General features: G+C 48.9%; 1 protein-coding gene across 3 annotated transcripts in view; it reads left to right on the forward strand.

The window, feature by feature from the left end:
* The window catches only part of mapkbp1 (mitogen-activated protein kinase binding protein 1), a 262,295-nt gene that overhangs the window by 230,458 nt on the left and 18,589 nt on the right, over positions 1 to 13,248 (forward strand). For all 3 annotated transcript variants that reach the window (XM_063052886.1, XM_063052893.1, XM_063052901.1), the window contains 2 exons: positions 3,247 to 3,392; positions 8,265 to 8,435. In XM_063052886.1, the coding sequence (XP_062908956.1) occupies positions 3,247 to 3,392; positions 8,265 to 8,435 (317 nt within the window). The remainder of the gene's footprint in view (positions 1 to 3,246; positions 3,393 to 8,264; positions 8,436 to 13,248) is intronic.

Raw genomic sequence — 13,248 nt, forward strand, 5'->3', positions numbered from 1 at the left:
CGCCCCATCAGTGTCCGTGCGCAGACCAGGGGTGTAGAAGGTGAGCGCCCCATCAGTGTCCGTGCGCAGACCAGGGGTGTAGAAGGTGAGCGCCCCATCAGTGTCCGTGCGCAGCCAGGGGTGTAGAAGGTGAGCGCCCCATCAGTGTCCGTGCGCAGACCAGGGGCGTAGAAGGTGAGCGCCCCATCGGTGTCCGTGCGCAGCCAGGGGTGTAGAAGGTGAGCGCCCCATCAGTGTCCGTGCGCAGACCAGGGGTGTAGAAGGTGAGCGCCCCATCGGTGTCCGTGCGCAGCCAGGGGTGTAGAAGGTGAGCGCCCCATCAGTGTCCGTGCGCATACCAGGGGTGTAGAAGGTGAGCGCCCCATCGGTGTCCGTGCGCAGCCAGGGGTGTAGAAGGTGAGCGCCCCATCAGTGTCCGTGCACAGCCAGGGTTGTAGAAGGTGAGCGCCCCATCAGTGTCCGTGCGCAGACCAGGGGCGTAGAAGGTGAGCGCCCCATCAGTGTCCGTGCGCAGCCAGGGGTGTAGAAGGTGAGCGCCCCATCAGTGTCCGTGGGCAGACCAGGGGTGTAGAAGGTGAGCGCCCCATCAGTGTCCGTGGGCAGACCAGGGGTGTAGAAGGTGAGCGCCCCATCAGTGTCCGTGGGCAGACCAGGGGTGTAGAAGGTGAGCGCCCCATCAGTGTCCGTGGGCAGACCAGGGGTGTAGAAGGTGAGCGCCCCATCAGTGTCCGTGGGCAGACCAGGGGTGTAGAAGGTGAGCGCCCCATCAGTGTCCGTGGGCAGACCAGGGGTGTAGAAGGTGAGCGCCCCATCAGTGTCCGTGGGCAGACCAGGGGTGTAGAAGGTGAGCGCCCCATCAGTGTCCGTGGGCAGACCAGGGGTGTAGAAGGTGAGCGCCCCATCAGTGTCCGTGCGCAGACCAGGGGTGTAGAAGGTGAGCGCCCCATCAGTGTCCGTGGGCAGACCAGGGGTGTAGAAGGTGAGCGCCCCATCAGTGTCCGTGCGCAGACCAGGGGCGTAGAAGGTGAGCGCCCCATCAGTGTCCGTGCGCAGACCAGGGGCGTAGAAGGTGAGCGCCCCATCAGTGTCCGTGCGCAGACCAGGGGCGTAGAAGGTGAGCGCCCCATCAGTGTCCGTGCGCAGACCAGGGGCGTAGAAGGTGAGCGCCACATCAGTGTCCGTGGGCAGACCAGGGGCGTAGAAGGTGAGCGCCCCATCAGTGTCCGTGCGCAGACCAGGGGCGTAGAAGGTGAGCGCCCCATCAGTGTCCGTGCGCAGACCAGGGGCGTAGAAGGTGAGCGCCCCATCAGTGTCCGTGCGCAGACCAGGGGCGTAGAAGGTGAGCGCCCCATCAGTGTCCGTGGGCAGACCAGGGGCGTAGAAGGTGAGCGCCCCATCAGTGTCCGTGCGCAGACCAGGGGCGTAGAAGGTGAGCGCCCCATCAGTGTCCGTGCGCAGACCAGGGGCGTAGAAGGTGAGCGCCCCATCAGTGTCCGTGGGCAGACCAGGGGCGTAGAAGGTGAGCGCCCCATCAGTGTCCGTGGGCAGACCAGGGGCGTAGAAGGTGAGCGCCCCATCAGTGTCCGTGGGCAGACCAGGGGCGTAGAAGGTGAGCGCCCCATCAGTGTCCGTGCGCAGACCAGGGGCGTAGAAGGTGAGCGCCCCATCAGTGTCCGTGCGCAGACCAGGGGCGTAGAAGGTGAGCGCCCCATCAGTGTCCGTGCGCAGACCAGGGGCGTAGAAGGTGAGCGCCCCATCAGTGTCCGTGCGCAGACCAGGGGCGTAGAAGGTGAGCGCCCCATCAGTGTCCGTGGGCAGACCAGGGGCGTAGAAGGTGAGCGCCCCATCAGTGTCCGTGGGCAGACCAGGGGTGTAGAAGGTGAGCGCCCCATCAGTGTCCGTGCGCAGCCAGGGGTGTAGAAGCTGGGTGAACCCAGAGCATATTAGGGCATCTTCATTTGGAGATAAAAGACTGTTTGTGATGCCTTTGCGTCAGGTTGGTCAGTGCTCCAAAGCTAATGTTGGAATTAGACCTCACTTGTAAAGTCAGCGGGCAGTCCTACAGCACATAAACGGGTCCTTCAACTGACTGAATCCAGACCTGCCTTCGGCCATCTATCTATGTTAATTCTATGCTAATCCCATCTTATTCTATGAACAATCACCTCAACTACACCGCTTCCTATCTTGTCACTTGCAAGGATGCCATTCTCTTCTGCTCCTCTACCCTTGCACACCTGTTCTCATGAAGAGGCTTGCTAATCCAAGACATCTGAATTGTCATCATTTTTCTAAAAGCAAGGTGTCCCTACCACCGCCCTGCAATCAATGCAGCCCTCAACCACATCTTTCCTACTTTCTGCACACCGGCCCTCAGCCCTTTCCCTCTCCCCCTCCCCCTCCACAGATAGGGTTCCCCTTGTCCTCACCTAGCACCCCATCAGTTTTCTCACACAAATTATCATTCTCTGAAACTTCCACCTTTTCCAGTGGGATCCCACCACCAGACATATCTTCCCTTACCCTTCCCTTCCCTCTCCTTTTTCCCAGAGGTCACTCTCTCCCTAACCCCCTGATCCCACTGACCCAACCCCAGGGTCCCTGAACATCCTCATGCTCTCTAAACATGGGGCCCTAAACTCTTGGGAGATTGCCTGCCTGGTGTCAGTGGTCGCATAACCAGGACTTCTGATATGAACCAGCTGCTCATACGACCATCCACCACCTAGACCCCGTGGCTTCATGTGACCCTGATCGGGGGGCTAAGCAGGTGCTACACCTTGCCCAAGGGTGACCTGCAGGCTATCGGAGGGAAGGAGGGCCTCACACCTCCTTTGGTGGAAACGCTTGTCCACCCTGTCACCCAGGTAGGGGTCCATGGTATAAAAAGGATTAGGGACCCATTCATTTGAGCATTCCTAAAATCAATTTGAGGATGGATTATTGGAAGACTATGAGTAGTAGACTCTAGGGACATCAGTGTAAAGAGTGTCTTCACTGCATAGACCATGGTGGTTGAAGACAATGCCTCACTCCCATCTCTTAGGGATGGGTAATAAATAAAGGTCTTACCAGTGATATCCTCGTGCTGTAGGTCACTTCCAAACAGTTCCTTTCCACTGGGGATGTATTACACTGCTAACTTGCAATATATACATTAATTCTTTGTATCCTTGCCTTCTTGACGTGTGTTTAATTTGAGCCGGGTCTGGCAATATTAATGCTTGCCATTTCTCTCTCTGCCAGTGAGTACCAGGTGAAGGAGCTGCAGAAGGGGATGCAGGAGAAGGATTACTGCAGCCACGGCCTGGTGGAGAAACACAGTCCGGACAGTGCCTGTTCCGTGGATTATTCCAGCGGCCACTTCTCCAGCCCGGAACATCCACATGAAGGTGAGAGCCCAGCAGGCACTTTCAATCTGTGCTCATTACTACCACTGAGAGAGTGGATGTTTTGCTTTTCCCCTGTAAATCTCTGGTTAGATTTGAACATTATCAAGCGTAAGAGTCTGTCCATGGCTTTCCTGTCCTCATGACCTTCCCATCCTCATAAACCTCCATCTTTCATCTTATGACCTTCCAATCCTCATAAACCTTCATCTTTCATCCTTATGTCATACATTCATAGAATATAGATCACAGAACAGGCTCATAGCCCCAGCCCATCCAAGCCATACAGGGGGCCCATCTAAGCTAGTCCCATTGCCCAAATCCCTCTAAAACTTTTCCTATCCATGTATTTTTTCTGATTTGCTTTAAAATGTCATTATAATACCTGCCTCAAATATCTTCTCTGGCAGCTCGTTCCATGTATGCACCACGCTCTGTGTGAAGTTGCCCTGTAAATCTTCCCCCTCTGTCATAACCCATGTTTTTGGTTCCCTTTCTCTGGGAAAGAGTCTGCATGCATATACCCTGTCTATAACCTTCATTGTACAGCTCTAGAAGATCAACAGTTCCATTTAATATCAGAGAATGTGTACAATATACAACCTGAAATTCTTGCTCTCTGCAGACACCTTTGAAACAGAAGAAAAATAAACCCCCAAGAATGAATGACAGAACAAAGATGTAAAAACCCCAAACCCCCTTGCCCCCTCCCACGCCCAAGCGATAGCAGCAAGCAGCATCAACTCCCCGCACTTGCTCTAGCGTGAAGCATCAGTGTTGCTATCACCCACCATGGCAGCAACAGCAAAGCCCCCAGAAAGAGGCCATGGTCTACAGTCCGTCAAAAAACTAACTGTTCACTCCAACAATGTTGACATCCACCAGCACATTCTCTCTCTCACTCTCTCTCTCTCTCTCTCTCTCACTATCAAGGGAGAGACAGATACTGCTCTACACAGTGACGGGGAGATAACAGTCGCTATTTCAATTAGTCAGTCTGAAGCGTTGCTTTTTATTTCAAGGTCCCCGACTTGACAATCAGCAAACTGAGTACAGAGCCCTCCGACAGCCACTCTCGCTGTCTTCAATATTCCGGCTCCTGCTACACCTCAGTACACAACACCAGTGAAAATTCATGTCCGCAGGGCTGCGCAGGCCCCACAGGCAGCCTCTGTGCCAAGGAATAAAGGGTTGATGGCAGGGTTAAGGGTGTAGAGGAACAAAGGTCCTGTATATTCTGTAAAACTCGTTAGATTCTGGACTAGTTCCTGAGGATTGGAGGGTGGCTAATGTAACCCCACTTTTTAAAAAAGGAGGGAGAGAGAAACCGGGGAATTATAGACCGGTTAGCCTAACGTCGGTGGTGGGGAAACTGCTGGAGTCAGTTATCAAAGATGTGATAACAGCACATTTGGAAAGCGGTGAAATGATCGGACAAAGTCAGCATGGATTTGTGAAAGGAAAATCATGTCTGACGAATCTCATAGAACTTTTTGAGGATGTAACTAGTAGAGTGGATAGGGGAGAACCAGTGGATGTGGTATATTTGGATTTTCAAAAGGCTTTTGACAAGGTCCCACACAGGAGATTAGTGTGCAAACTTAAAGCACACAGTATTGGGGGTAAGGTATTGGTGTGGGTGGAGAATTGGTTAGCAGACAGGAAGCAAAGAGTGGGAATAAACGGGACCTTTTCAGAATGGCAGGCGGTGACTAGTGGGGTACCGCAAGGCTCAGTGCTGGGACCCCAGTTGTTTACAATATATATTAATGACTTGGATGAGGGAATTAAATGCAGCATCTCCAAGTTTGCGGATGACACGAAGCTGGGTGGCAGTGTTAGCAGTGAGGAGGATGCTAAGAGGATGCAGGGTGACTTGGATAGGTTGGGTGAGTGGGCAAACTCATGGCAGATGCAATTTAATGTGGATAAATGTGAAGTTATCCACTTTGGTGGCAAAAATAGGAAAACAGATTATTATCTGAATGGTGGCCGATTAGGAAAAGCGGAGGTGCAACGAGACCTGGGTGTCATTATACACCAGTCATTGAAAGTGGGCATGCAGGTACAGCAGGCGGTGAAAAAGGCGAATGGTATGCTGGCATTTATAGCAAGAGGATTCGAGTACAGGAGCAGGGAGGTACTACTGCAGTTGTACAAGGCCTTGGTGAGACCACACCTGGAGTATTGTGTGCAGTTTTGGTCCCCTAATCTGAGGAAAGACATCTTTGCCATAGAGAGAGTACAAAGAAGGTTCACCAGATTGATTCCTGGGATGGCAGGACTTTCATATGAAGAAAGACTGGATGAACTGGGCTTGTACTCGTTGGAATTTAGAACATTGAGGGGGGATCTGATTGAAACGTATAAGATCCTAAAGGGATTGGACAGGCTAGATGCAGGAAGATTGTTCCCGATGTTGGGGAAGTCCAGAACGAGGGGTCACAGTTTGAGGATAGAGGGGAAGCCTTTTAGGACCGAGATGAGGAAAAACTTCTTCACACAGAGAGTGGTGAATCTGTGGAATTCTCTGCCACAGGAAACTGTTGAGGCCAGTTCATTGGCTATGTTTAAGAGGGAGTTAGATATGGCCCTTGTGGCTACAGGGGTCAGGGGGTATGGAGGGAAGGCTGGGGCGGGGTTCTGAGTTGGATGATCAGCCATGATCATAATAAATGGCGGTGCAGGCTCGAAGGGCCGAATGGCCTACTCCTGCACCTATTTTCTATGTTTCTATATCGAGGCTCACGTCCATGCATTCCTCAAAGGTGCAGTGCACGTTGATAGGGTGTTTAGGAAGGTGCATGTCGTGTTGCAACCGGTTTGTGCTCCCGGTGTGGCCTCCTGCATATCGATGACACCCGATGTAGACTGGGAGACGGCTTCACCGAGCACCTTTGTTCCAACCGCCAGAGAAAGCAGGATCACCCAGTGGCCACCCATTTCAGTTCCACTTCCCATTCCCATTCCAACAGGTCAGTCCATGGCCTCTACTGCCATAATGAAGCCACACTCAGGCAGAGGAGCCACACCTTATATTCCATCTGGGTAGCCTCCAACCTGATGGCATGAACATCGATTTCTCTAACTTTCGATAATGTCCCCCCACCCCTTCACCATTCCCCATTCCCATTTCCCTCTCTCACTTAATCTCCTTACCTGCCCATCACCTCCCTCTAGTGCTCCTCCCCTTCCCTTTCTTTCCTCTCCTATCGGATTCCACCTTCTCCAACCCTTTATCTCTTCACCAATCAACTTCCAAGCTCTTCACTTCACCCCCTCCCCCTCCCCCTCCCAGTTTCACCTGTCACCTTGAACTTCTTCCTCCCCTCCATCCACCTCCTTATTCTGACTTCTTCCCTTCCTTTCTAGTCCTGATGAAGGGTCTGGGCCAGAAATGTTGACTGTGTACTCTTTTCCATTGATGCTGCCTGGCCTGCTGAGTTCCTCCAGCATTCTGTGTGTGTTGCGTTGGCCTTCATTAGTAGGGGGATTAAGTTAATGTAGCAACCCTACAGCATTAAAACTCTGGTTGGACTATATTTGGGGTATCGTTCATTTCTGGTCACCTCATTATAGGAAGGATGTAGAAACTTTACAGAGGGTGCAGAGGAGATTTACCAGGATGCTGCCTTGTCTTATGAAGATAGGGCGAGCGAGCTAGGACTTTTCCCTTTGAATAGAAGGGAGGTGAGAGGTGACTTACTAGATGTGTACAAAATGGCAAGGGGCATGGACAGAGTGGAGAGCCGGAGACTTTTCCCAAGGCAGAGTCAGCTGATACAAGAAGGCGTCCTTGGACTCACTTTACACCGCACGCTGTTGGAGCAGTGCTGCCAGGATAATCAAGGACACAACCCACCCAGCCAACACACTTTTCGTCCCTCTTCCCTCCGGGAGAAGGCTCAGGAGCTTGAAGACTCGTACAGCCAGATTTGGGAACAGCTTCTTTCCAACTATGATAAGACTACTGAATGGATCCTGACCCGGATCTGGGCCGTACCCTCCAAATATCCGGACCTGCATCTCGGTTTTTTTTTTGCACTACCTTACTTTCCATTTTTCTATTTTCTATTTATGATTTATAATTTAAATTTTCAATATTTACTAATTTTAATATTTTAAATATTTAATATTTGTAATCAAGGGAGTGGGAAGCGCAGAATCAAATATCGCTGTGATGATTGTACGTTCTAGTACCAATTGTTTGGTGACAATAAAGTATGAAGTATAACTTTGAGGTGATTGGAGGATTGAGTAGGGGGAGGGATGCCAGAGGTAGGTTTTATACAGAGTGGCGGATGCATGAAACACATTGGTGGGAGAGGCAGATACATTCGGGACATTTAAGAGACTCCTGGACGAATGAGAAATGGTAGGTTATGTGAAGGGAAGAGCTGGATCGATTTTGGGGTAGGTTAAAAGTTCGCTACGGCATTGTGAGCTGGAGGACCTCGACTGTGCTGTACTGTTCTATGTTCTGAAGTTCTAGCCAGCCCAGTCTCTCCCTGTAACTCAGGCCTTTGGGTTCTGGCAGTGTTCTCATAAATCGGCTTTCTACCCTTTCGAGTTTAGTGCCATCATTCCTTCAGCAAGGTGACCAAAAGTGTACACAGTAGTCCAAGTGTAGCCTCAGCAACATGTTGTCCCACTCCAGCACTGTTCTTTAACTTCTTAACAGTGCTCCCTGATAACATACCAATATTCCTCGTGTGTTAGTGCAGTGGCTGGTTCAGAGCCTCCCCCAGTAACGCCGACTGAATATCTGCACTTCACGCTAGTAGAATGCCATGCGTGTCAAAACTCCTGACACAAGGCGGAAGAGTGCCAGTGACGAGGTCTGGGTAAAAGTGCTCCTTTGTGTTAATGCGATAGATTCCGAATGTACAGAGCCTCTGAGCGTGGATGGGATCTCCTCCGACATGGAAGAGGAAGAGGATGAGCTCAGCAGGAGCTTCCCACGGGAGACAGTTGTGCCGAGAACCCCGGATCAGGAAAAGTTCCTGAAACAGCATTTTGGGACCTTGGCGGATGAGGGTGTTGGAGGTAAGAATGTCTCTGCTTTGAGGAGGGAGGGAATGCATTTATGACAGATCTTCATTGCACTTTGTAATTTTTCAGGACTTTATCTCCTTCAGCAATGCATTGAGAGTGTCAGCCTAGATCTTGTGCTCAAATCTGTGGAGGGACAAACCCACATCCTTCTAACTGAGAGTCCAGAGCTCTTTATCACTGAGGCACAGCTAGTTCTACTGCCCTGACTGACTACAGGCTTGTAGCCAGTCTGCACGCTGTGCAGACCAGCCGAGTGTCTTTATCTGCTGGACGGGTGCTCTCAACACTTTGACCCACTTCTCCTTCCAGTGCTGTCCAGGGCTGCAGACTTAGCCCTTGACCACTAAGTAGGAGTGGCTTAGAGGGCTCATCTACTGAGTCCTTATGGGTGGAGCTGAGAAACAGGAAAGGTATGGCCACATTAGTGGGATTGTATTACAGACCACCTAATAGTCAACGAGACTTGGAAGAGCAAATCTGCAGAGAGATAGCAGGCAACTGCAGGAAACATAAAGTTGTGGTGGTAGGGGATTTTAATTTTCCATACATTGATTGGGACTCCCATACTGTTAGGGGTCTAGATGGTTTAGAGTTTGTAAAATGTGTTCAGGAAAGTTTTCTAAATCAGTATATAGAGGGACCAACTAGAGGGGATGCAATATTGGATCTCCTGTTAGGAAACGAATTAGGGCAAGTGACAGAAGTCTGTGTAGGGGAGCACTTTGGTTCCAGTGATCATAACACCATTAGTTTCAATTTGATCATGGACAAGGATAGATCTGGTCCTAGGGTTGAGGTTCTGAACTGGAAGAAGGCCAAATTTGAAGAAATGAGAAAGGATCTAAAAAGCGTGGATTGGGACAGGTTGTTCTCTGGCAAGGATGTGATCGGTAGGTGGGAAGCCTTCAAAGGAGAAATTTTGAGAGTGCAGAATTTGTATGTTCCTGTCAGGATTAAAGGCAAAGTGAATAGGAATAAGGAACCTTGGTTCTCAAGGGATATTGCAACTCTGATAAAGAAGAAGAGGGAGTTGTATGAAATGTATAGGAAACAGGGGGTAAATCAGGTGCTTGAGGAGTATAAGAAGTGCAAGAAAATACTTAAGAAAGAAATCAGGAGAGCAAAAAGAAGACATGAGGTTGCCTTGGCAGTCAAAGTGAAGGATAATCCAAAGAGCTTTTACAGGTATATTAAGAGCAAAAGGATTGTAAGGGATAAAATTGGTCCTCTTGAAGATCAGAGTGGTCGGCTTTGTGCAGAACCAAAGGAAATGGGGGAGGTCTTAAATAGGTTTTTTGTGTCTGTATTTACTAAGGAAGCTGGCATGAAATCTATGGAATTGAGGGAATCAAGTAGTGAGACCATGGAAACTGTACAGATTGAAAAGGAGGAGGTACTTGCTGTCTTGAGGAAAATTAAAGTGGATAAATCCCCGGGACCTGACAGGGTGTTCCCTCGGACCTTGAAGGAGACTAGTGTTGAAATTGCAGGGGCCCTGGCAGAAATATTTAAAATGTCGCTGTCTACGGGTGAAGTGCCGGAGGATTGGAGAGTGGCTCATGTTGTTCCGTTGTTTAAAAAAGGATCGAAAAGTAATCCGGGAAATTATAGGTCGGTGAGTTTAACGTCAGTAGTAGGTAAGTTATTGGAGGGAGTACTAAGAGACAGAATCTACAAGCATTTGGATAGACAGGGGCTTATTAGGGAGAGTCAACATGGCTTTGTGCGTGGTAGGTCATGTTTGACCAATCTGTTGGAGTTTTTCGAGGAGGTTACCAGGAAAGTGGATGAAGGGAAGGCAGTGGATATTGTCTATATGGACTTCAGTAAGGCCTTTGACAAGGTCCCGCATGGGAGGTTAGTTAGAAAAATTCAGTCGCTAGGTATACATGGAGAGGTGGTAAATTGGTTTAGACATTGGCTCGATGGAAGAAGCCAGAGAGTGGTGGTAGAGAATTGCTTCTCTGAGTGGAGGCCTGTGACTACTGGTGTGCCACAGGGATCAGAGCTGGGTCCATTGTTATTTGTCATCTATATCAATGATCTGGATGATAATGTGGTAAATTGGATCAGCAAGTTTGCTGATGATACAAAGATTGGAGGTTTTCAGAGCCTGCAGAGGGACTTGGACCAGCTGGAAAAATGGGCTGAAAAATGGCAGATGGAGTTTAATACTGACAAGTGTGAGGTATTGCACATTGGAAGGACAAACCAAGGTAGAACATACAGGGTTAATGGTAAGGCACTGAGGAGTGCAGTGGAACAGAGGGATCTGGGAATACAGATACAAAATTCTCTAAAAGTGTCATCACAGGTAGATAGGGTCGTAAAGAGAGCTTTTGGTACATTGGTCTTTATTAATCGAAGTATTGAGTATAAGAGCTGGAATGTTATGATGAGGTTGTATAAGGCATTGGTGAGGCCGAATCTGGAGTATTGTGTTCAGTTTTGGTCACCAAATTACAGGAAGGATATAAATAAGGTTGAAAGAGTGCAGAGAAGGTTTACAAGGATGTTGCCGGGACTTGAGAAACTCAGTTACAGAGAAAGGTTGAATAGGTTAGGACTTTATTCCCTGGAGCGTAGAAGAATGAGGGGAGATTTGATAGAGATATATAAAATTATGATGGGTATAGATAGAATGAATGCAAGCAGGCTTTTTCCACTGAGGCAAGGGGAGAAAAAAACCAGAGGACATGGGTTAAGGGTGAAGGGGGAAAAGTTTAAAGGGAACATTCGGGGGGGCTTCTTCACACAGAGAGTGGTGGGAGTATGGAATGAGCTGCCAGACGAGGTGGTAAGTGCGGGTTCTTTTTTAACATTCAAGAATAAATTGGACAGATACATGGATGTGAGGTGTATGGAGGGATGTGGTCCGTGTGCAGGTCAGTGGGACGAGGCAGAAAATGGTTCAGCACAGCCAAGAAGGGCCAAAGGGCCTGTTTCTGTGCTGTAGTTTCTATGGTTTCTATGGTACACTGATTGGCTTTGACTGTGGCTGAGGACAATGGGGAAATAAGCTGCCTACCTTCCTACATCACTGGCCGCTGGCAGTGTGCTTAATGATTGCCTGAAAGGTCTCAGTCCAACCCTTCACAGTCAGACGGCCCCCAGGTTGCCCTACCGGAGCCCACTGGACAACAATGTTTTTCAAAGGCTTTGCTTCCTCAGAAATTTTTTTGTTTATCAGAATCCTTTATTATCGCCAAGTATGTGGACACATACAGGGAATTTGATGCCGGTTTCCCTGAGCTCTCGCTGTACAGAATCAAAAAGCAAACAAAACAATAGTGCAAATAATCGTTAACTATATACAATGAGGTATACTTGTGTATGGACAGGTGGACTTGGTTTATAATAGACTAAAATTCAAGTGTTCATAAGACTGATGGCATACGGAAAGAAACTGTTCTTGTACCTATTTGTCCTGGCATACAGTGATCTGAAGCGCCTACCAGAAGGAAGGAGTTGGAACAGGTGATGTCCAGGGTGTGATGGGTCTACAATGATGCTACTTGCTCACTTCCTGACTCTAGATGCATATAAGTCCTGGATCGAGGGCAGCTTCACATCAATAATCCTTTCTGCAGCCCTGACGGTTCTTTGGAGTCTATTCTTGTCTTGTTTGGTAACTGATCCAAACTAGACAGTGATGGACGAACAGAGAACAGACTGGATCATTCCTGAATAGAATTGAATCAGCAGCTCCTGAGGCAGGTTGTACCTCCTGAGTTGGCATAGGAAATACAATCTCTGCTGAGCCTTTTTGATCAGAGTGTCCACGTTGGGTGTCCACTTCAGGTCCTGGGAGATTGTGACACCCAGAAACCTGAAGGTCTCCACAGCAGACACAATACTGTTGAGTATAGTGAGTGGGGGGAGTATTGGGGGGCTCCTCCTGAAGTCCACTGTCATCTCCACAGTCTTGAGCGTATTTAGCTCCAGATTGTTCTGACCACACCAGAGGGCCTCTTGAAGATAGACTCTTTATGATAGACCTCTTGAAGCTGAACACAGATATAATTTCAGACCTCTTGTATCACATAGGAATTTGGAGAAATGAGAAATTAACTTTTATTAAATATAATGCATTTAATTGTATAACAGTGCTGACACCTTGCAATAGTTCAACTAAGCTAAAAATGTTTTGTTGATGATTTTCATTTGTACTCGGTGTCACTTCAGTCTCCAACAATAATCAGCCAGCATTGATGGATTCCAGTTGCCCTGATACCGTTTCTCCATGACCACAATGTCCCGGTGAAACCTTCCACCATGCTCGTCACTGACAGCGCCAAGAGTTGCAGGGAGGAAGTCTAAATGGGAATGCAGAAAATAAATCCTTAGTGACATGCTGCACTTCATGGTTTCAGCTTACAGTGGACTTGAATTATGAATTGAAATAACAAATATAGGGATTTTTTTTTGTGGTGTTTGATAGGGAAATTGCACGGTGGTTTTTGTGACCAGCAGCCAAACATCCAAAAGTATTCAGGAAGCAAGATCTTTATTGTCCAGTGTAATGACACCTGTGCAAAGAGCGCAAAAGGCACAGGACTGAGCGTAGCTTTTGGGAGAGGAGGGTAGGTGACTACTGAACTCTGCCGTTGGTTAGCATTGTCCACTTCAGCAGAGAGCTTCAAGGACGACGGACCTGGAGTCTCCACGTCATGTGGTGTATCAGGCCCCGTGGGTTATGACTCTGTCCCTGACTCGGAAGCTGCAGACACAGGAGCACAGTAATCTAGTTGATCCTTTAGTCCGGCCATAGGGTTCATACGTTCGTTATGTGCTGTGCTGAATG

The sequence above is a fragment of the Mobula hypostoma genome, chromosome 1, assembly GCF_963921235.1.
Source record: "Mobula hypostoma chromosome 1, sMobHyp1.1, whole genome shotgun sequence".
NCBI classification, from domain to species: Eukaryota; Metazoa; Chordata; class Chondrichthyes; order Myliobatiformes; family Myliobatidae; genus Mobula; species Mobula hypostoma.